We start from the raw sequence: 8,019 nt of genomic DNA on the forward strand, positions 1-8,019 counted from the left end.
GCTTCACTACCAATTCATAATAAGAGATTCTAAATAACCCAAAATTTAGGATGATCAAAAGTGCTTATTTCTTTATCGTATTTTGTTGAAATTGGAAGGATGGGTTTCTTTCTACGCTTCACAATCGGGCAAAAACATTCTTATCTTCGTGGCAACGCCTTCAACTTTTCTTGTATACTCTTTGCATATAAGTTTACCTTCAAGCGAAAGGCTTTGAACGTTTTTAATTCTTCTGAAATTTTTCCATCTTCTTTCTATATAATAAGTTATAGAAGAACAATCACAAATCTAACTTATAAACACTATCCACATAAAGCGATAATCAAATTTGATACCTTGATTGGCTGTGTGACAGAAAAATTCCTTTTCCTGCTTAGGGAACGTATTCGCTGCTGACACCTGTAAAACAGATTGCCAGCATCTCTTTATTCTTAAATTTGTTATGAAGTTTACGATATTCCATTTTTTATTAAAATTGAAATGGCATCTATAAAGCTGCAGTTTTCCATGAGGATGAGAGTGTGCATACTTTGATCTTTTCCTTGGAGCTATTTTAATTTGTGGGCCATGGACGCAGGAATTCATTCACTGTCCAGTGTCTTGCAAGATTATGCACTGCGAATTCCAGTGGAATGGTTGGTAAGTCTTCTACTACTCACTAGCATGATGTTGCAGCTTGTTTTGGTTGTTCTTGGTGCCCGCAGATATAAGAGTTCAAGTGGGTTTTATCGTTTTGTGGTGCGGGGGGCTTACATTTCTACGGATGCTGTGGCCATATCTGCACTGGGAACCATGATGCATAATGCTAGGAATGGTATATATGGAATATGGGCTCCAGTGTTACTGCTACATTTGGGAGGCCCAGATGCCATAACCGCCTATTCCATGGCTGATAATGAGCTATGGTTGAGACATGGATTCACTATGGTTTATCAGGTTTCAGTTGCAACGTATGTTGTGTATTCAACAGCTTTGCAAGACATAAGCGCGTTGGCTTTTGCTATTCTTCTGCTGGTTGCAGGAGCCACTAAGTATGGAGAGAGGACGCTTGCCTTGTGGTTTGCTAGCTATTCTCAAATAGTTAAGTCATGTCTGCCAATTTCTAAATACATAAAGGAAAGCTCTTATGTGCATCGCCATGGGTATGTCATTATGGAAGAGGAGCAACTGCAGGGAATGATCGAAAAAGCATCTACATCGGAAGCGCGGCAAAAGGCGCCTTCACTGGAAGGAAGAGGGATAGTAACTATTTTGCATGTCCAGAGTGCTAATATTGAAGGGAAGGACTACAATCTCTGCTTTTCCCATGTCTTGTTCAAAATGTACAAGCGGAGGTTTGTAAATTTGTATTTTGATGAAGGAGAATGGAAGAGGACAAGAACTGTCTGGTTTGCGTTTACTGGAAAGGAAGCATTCGGGATTGTAGAGATGGAATTGAAATTCTTGCACGATGCCTTCTTCTCCAAGTGGAGTGGCACAACGTCTGGTAAGTGGGGACTACTACTGCGCCTTCTAAACACCACTCTCATGGGAGCCGTGGGGTTTCTGATATTGAGAGAAAGAGAATACAGAGAACCACAGCGCACGGTGACATACGTTGTGATTTCAGTGGCACTTGTGGTGGAGCTGTTTCAATTATGCCAAATGATGATATCAGACTGGACCAGGGTCCACTTAATTTGTGCTCGTGTTGATGAAATTAAACGTCCCCACTCGCAGAGCGCTGTTAAGTGGTGCAGAATCTGCAGACTAAAGGTGATAGAGATTGCTTTGCTTGTGCTAGGCAAGGTTCGGAAGGTGGTGAGAGGAGATAGATACCAGAGCAATCGAATTCAACAACACTGCCTGCTACAGGCTTGGCTTAACAGGCCTCCTTTAATGTGGAAGAAAGTTGGACTAAAGGCTGATAATTTTATTGTAAGCGGATACATTAAACTAAGGCACATCCACAAAGTGTCTGTCCAAGCGGAGCTCAACGACTTCATTTTTAATATTCCAAAGGTCAGATGTTCTGTGCATAATGACAGTGAAGCATGCAGAGATAGAATATACAACTTTGAGGAGGATTTGTTTGCAGAGGAAACCGAAATCATTAATTTGTGGTTGTTGAATGGCAATCTGCAGGTCATTCTGATATGGCACATAGCTGCCACAATATGTGACAGCCGGAGAGAATCGTCAGAACAGAATGAGAATAACTATCTTCATTTGAGTAGAATACTGTCAAGGTACTGTTCATATCTGTTACTGTCGCACCCCAATCTTTTGCCTCTCCACCCAGATATGGCAAGGATTGCATATGTGCAGGTTGTGGAGCAACTCACCTCGAAGGAATATATTGGCAAAGATCCTAGAGACCTGATAAACTGCAACGGCGAAGGGATCGTAGGCAAGGCGGCAGGACTAGCCCGCTTTCTGATGGGGAAACAAGAAGAAGAAAGGTGGAAGTTATTGGCTGATTACTGGGGTGGGTTGGTGATATACATGGCTGTGTACAATAAGGCACCATTTCATGCGGAGTGCGTGGGTGGTGGAGGGGAATTTCTGAGTCAAGTGTGGGTTTTATTGGGTCATATGGGCTGTGGAGAACAGTCTGATTCTGCTGTGGGGAAGAAGATTGAGAGGTCGGCGGAAGGAGAACGCAGAGAACGCAACGAACGCAGAGAACGCAGACGAATTGAACGTAGACGCGTGGAACAGGGGCAGGAACGCAGAAAACGCAGACGCATGGAACGAGAGCAGGAAAGCAAAGAAGAGGATCAGGAACGCAAAGAGCAAGGAAGCATAGAAGAGGAACAGCAACGCAAGCGACGGGAAAGCCTAGAATTCTTGGAACAGGAGCGCATGCATCGGTAACTTCTGGAACGCATGGAGGAATGACAACGGATATGGTCTGTCACATTCCTATACAAATTACGATGGAAATGAAATGGAAACAATTTTTTTTATATTTCATGATATAGGCTATTTGTATATGTATTCTAATGTATTTTTTTAGATTCGATTGTGTGTATTTTTTCCCATCAATGTTTCAAATCACACTCCGTGATTCATCATGAGGATGAAAAGAATTCCAAAGACATGAAAGATTTCCTTCATGTCAAGGAAACGGTTTCCTTGACATTTCATGATATAAGGTTATTTGTATATGGTCTATAGTATCCTATATTTTTAAATAAAAGATGTATATATTTTATTTCTTAGAATTTAAATTTGTGATCTTTTTTCAAGAATATAATTTTTTCATATCTTTATCTATATAAAACAGTTACTGATTGTAAACTCTATAGAAAATAATATACTAAGCTTAAAAACTTACAAAAGAATAGTAAAGAATAGTTTGTAAAAGTTTATTTTTTATTAAGATAATTATTTTTGGCTTGTGTATTTTAAATGATTTTTTCACTAATATGTTTATTTAATTAAATTTGAGTTGATATATATATATATATATATATATAATTAAATCTCTTAGCTGTGTATTTCTTATTCCGTAATTCTTTCTTTTAATATATTTTTAGCTTTTTGCCAAAAAAAAATAATATCTTTTCAATAAGTTTTCCAGCAAATAACAAACTGATATCAAAGTTAAATCCCTACTTTTAATGAATTTTTTTTCAGTTCTCAATTATTTTTTGTCATTCTCAAGGTGTGTAAGATTTGGTCAAGAAAAGGTTTTTTGAACTAACCAACCATGTTGCATACAATACATTGAAACAAACGATAAAGACTTATTGAGAGAAAACAAAACATGCACTCAAAAACTCTATTTTCCATTTAGTAGGCGATGAACAATTTTTTTTCAAAGTTGTAGCAACAACATGATCTAAATAATAGTGAGAGAGCTTTAAAATTGAATACTAAGATACAACTAATTTTTTTAATTGAATATTTAATACAAATATCTTGTTCATACAAGCATCAACATTCGACCAACACAAGCTCATACAAGATAACACATTAGAAATCACTTATGGAAGACCATGAGTCACTACTTACAAATCCATTTTTATTTTGAGACCATTTCAACTAGATCCAACTTTCCTAGCTAGAATGATTAAAGTATTGGCATTCCATCAACTGTAAATTCACTCAAACATAACATTCTTTAAATATGGATATTCTCTTATATTTTTAATTAATTCTCAAAGCTTCTCTTCGATAATAGCTTTGTAAGAGTTAGAAGGAAGTCTTTCTTGTGACCTTCTTATAATTATTTAATCAACAATAATCTGTATCCATACTCAAACAACATTCAAGAAACCAAACATTATGCTAGAATGATTAATTGAATTATCCAATTGACTTGTAATAAGATTTTTTCTTAATCATTTTACTTTCTTCCTTGAGTTCACTCAAATCCTAGACCTATCTTTTTAACTTCTTCAATCGTTTTTAGTTTCACTGTCATATTTTTTTAGGTACCATAATAATATTTTAATGGGGATTCTGGATTCATAATATTATTTTAGCATAACAACACTTATGTTAGTTCAACTTCAAGGAATCTGTTACTTGTATCCATCTATCTATCAAGTCCACTTACATCATATTTGTGTTTGTATTCTATAAGCTATATGAATCTATCTAAGGATTTGTATTCCTCTAGATTAATCTTCTTAATCAACACTGACATGGTTAGGATAGCAAGACCTTGGGTGAAGGATCCCCTCAAAATCCTATATATAGGTGTCCACAACTTAGAATTTCTATATGGATCCTTACATGGAGGTCCTGATTAGGTTTAATAGTAGAGATGAACAAAAGTATTCTTATTAATCTTACAAGTAGTATAAGTATGACCCACTTGACCATGATAGTAACAAATAATTAAAGAACTTTCATATTAAAATTTTCTCACCCATTTACCATGATTAGAAGAAAGTGCAAGCTAATAAGGGAGCACCTTATTCTTATCTATAAAAAAAAAAATTGCACATACAACAAATTCTTCATGAATTTGGTGATAGGGTCAATAGCACACAATTGCTCGAAACAGTTGGCAATGTACCTAAGGATATTTTTACTCAAAAATTTTAGATCTAGACCCAATAACTAGTCCCAAACTAAGAACTTGAAATCATTCAGAGGGTTGAAACAAGGGGACCATTCATAATATTAGAAGCCATTCCAACCAACGAACCAGGGGGGCTTGCTAGGAAATCTAAAATAGTCCTTAGCATCAAAAGAGGAAAAGAGGAAATAATTATCAAACATTGTAGTTACCCTAATTTGAACTTTTATCTTCCAAACATGAGACACCCATCATCTAATAGTGTCAATATTAGGAAGATTGCCACAAAATATCCCAATAACTGAGCTTCCTAGCCACTTTAAATAATCAATAAGAAGAAAATTAGGAATCTACGGACTTCGATCTCCTTCTCATAGAGAGAATAAGGATTTCCAAGTGAAGTAAAGGGGATAGTCTTAGGGGAAGTAGTAGTGACATGGGGCTCAACTAGTGCCATAAAGTTTTTAGAGGAAGTAGAAACCCCTAAAGTACCATGCCAATCTCCTCATTAGCATAGTTCAAGACACCATTCTGTAGTACAACTAACCCATGAGACCTTAGGGGGGGCAAGAGAAGTAGTGGGGACATCTTCCCCTTTATTACCTTCTAGAAATAACTTAGACAAAGCTTTATCATTTGAGATATACCTCTTCTCAGATTCCAAAGAAGCACAAGCTCCAACCTTACAATCACCTTCAACTATGGACCCATTTAAATCCACCAAACCAACTAACCCTATAGACTCTATCCCAACAATGACCAAGGTAGTAGGAGAGACAAGACAATCATAGAATAGGTAATACAAGGTAGAGGATAACCTTTCCCATAGGCACTTATGGAGGCAACACTAACCGCAACACTCACAAACCCATCATTCTTAGAAGCCAAAGGGGTAGAGATAACTCCTCTATAGAAACCACAAGTGGAGAGAGAAATAAAATTAGATAGCATTCCAAATGTCATTAGAGTATAAACACAGGTGAGTTCATACTCCAAATAGGTTTGAGCATATAGGCAACCAACATGATGTTGAGAAGGATCTCGTCATCCTCTATAGGGAGATCTTCATTGTCTCTATCTTCCTCATTTGCACCAAAGCTAGAGAGACCTCCTTCATAGGCAACTAGAGTTTTTGTCCCTCTTTCCTTTCCTCTTGTTAAAAATTTTTTTCTCTTAATTTTGTTGTTCATCCTTTTGAATCTATATTGTTAATTTTGTTATATACAAAATTTAATTAGTCAAATTTATAATATTTCAGAATTCTCTTTTATAAAGGCCTACAACATATATACAAGTATACTTACTGATGAATGGTTGAAATTCTAAAGCAACATTTTTTTGAAAGAATGAACTTATATTATTTTAAGACTTCTAGAAATTATACAAAAAACCTATTATAGACCTAATAAATGGTCTTACATCTTAGTATACAATCTCTCCAGGCTTTAATCCACAATCTTAATATTCATATTAGGAAGTAACAAGAATGATGTAAAATATGTTTGCGCTCAACATGATTATTATCTTGCATTCAATTATGATAGACAAAATTGGAATCTTTTCAACAACTTTTCTCTATAAATAAATAAATAAAATACTTTTTTCCTCTTGCTTCTTTTAAATTCAATTGTGTGTGTGTGTGTTTTTGCATCAATGTTTCAGATCACACTCTATGATCCATCATCATGATATTAGAGAGCTCAAGAAGTAGAAAGTAGATAATTACAGACTAACAAAACTTAAAAGGAAAAAGGAGAGGAGGAGTGGGGAGTTGGTTCATAGAACAAAGAGCCACCTTAAATTAAAACTGAAATTAAATATAACAAATTATATTTCCCAAAAACATGGTACACACCTAATAAATGGTCTTACATCTTAGTATACACTCTTTCTAGGCTTTAATACACAATCTTAATATTTGTCTTAGGAAGTAAAGAGAATGATGTAAATATGCTTGAACTTAACATGATTATTATATTGCATTCAATTATGATAGATAAAATTAGAATCTTTTCAACAACTTTTCTCTATAAAAAAAAAAAAACAACATACATTGTTCTTCTTTCTTCTTCTAAATTCAGTTGTGTGTGTGTGTGTGTGTGTGTGTTTGCATCAATGTTTCAGATCACCCTCTATGATTCGTCATCATGATATCAAAAAGATCAAGAAGTAGAAAGTAGATAATTACAAACTTACCAAACTTTAAAGGAAAAATTAGAGGAGGAGGGGGGAGTTGGTTCATAAAGCAAAGAGACACCTTAAATTCAAATTAAATATAACAAATTATACTGCTCAACAACATGGTATACACCTATAAAAAATTAAAATGATGGGGTGAAAGAGTTGTTGTAGTGCTGGCATTAGGGTTTCAAGTGGCATGGAGGATGTAGGGGAAGCTGAGGAAGAAGGAGACAATGAAGAATGGGAGGAGGATGTTGCTAGATGTTGTTTGTTACTGGCTCTTTGTAGTACTTTGCTCATGGTCATTTGGTGGTGTCTTCTTTGTGGTGTCTAGTGTGGGGTCAATTGCAGTTGGGGTCTTGGTCGATCTATTCTATGTGTTGTGTTTCTTATTGGAGGGCCCTTGTTGGCTGTGGTTTTTTTGGGGGTTTAATGATCTAGCCTCCCTGTGCCTTGCCCTTTCTGCATCCCTTTGGTCTTGTCGGAGAGGTTATCTTATGTTCCCTTATGTGGCCTCTATTTTGGTCAGATGCTTTGTCCTGCAAATCCCTCCTTTATCCTTGGAGCGCATTCCTTTTGGAGAAGGGCTATGTTTCTAGTTGGTTTCTATAGTTTGTTGGGGCCCCACAGTTGTTGTGGTGCTCCTTATTGTTGGATATAGGTACCTTGTTTTTGGGTTGTGCATATCTATCATTGCTAAGTGTTTTAGTGCCCTCTACCTCTTCTTGGTCTACTATTCCCTCTTTGTTGGTTTGGTGGCCCCTTTCCCATGTGGGCTTCTTCTCATTTTTTTACCTGTGGAGCTTGTTTGGATGTGCTGCTCT

General features: G+C 36.2%; 1 protein-coding gene across 1 annotated transcript; it reads left to right on the forward strand.

Moving 5' to 3' along the window:
• Positions 1-567: 567 nt before the first annotated feature.
• On the forward strand, positions 568-2,856 carry LOC131859843 (uncharacterized). The gene has a single exon (XM_059214016.1). The coding sequence runs from the start codon at positions 568-570 to the stop codon at positions 2,854-2,856; it is 2,289 nt and encodes a 762-aa protein (XP_059069999.1).
• Positions 2,857-8,019: the final 5,163 nt, after the last annotated feature.

Source organism: Cryptomeria japonica, chromosome 2, assembly GCF_030272615.1.
Source record: "Cryptomeria japonica chromosome 2, Sugi_1.0, whole genome shotgun sequence".
NCBI lineage: Eukaryota > Viridiplantae > Streptophyta > Pinopsida > Cupressales > Cupressaceae > Cryptomeria > Cryptomeria japonica.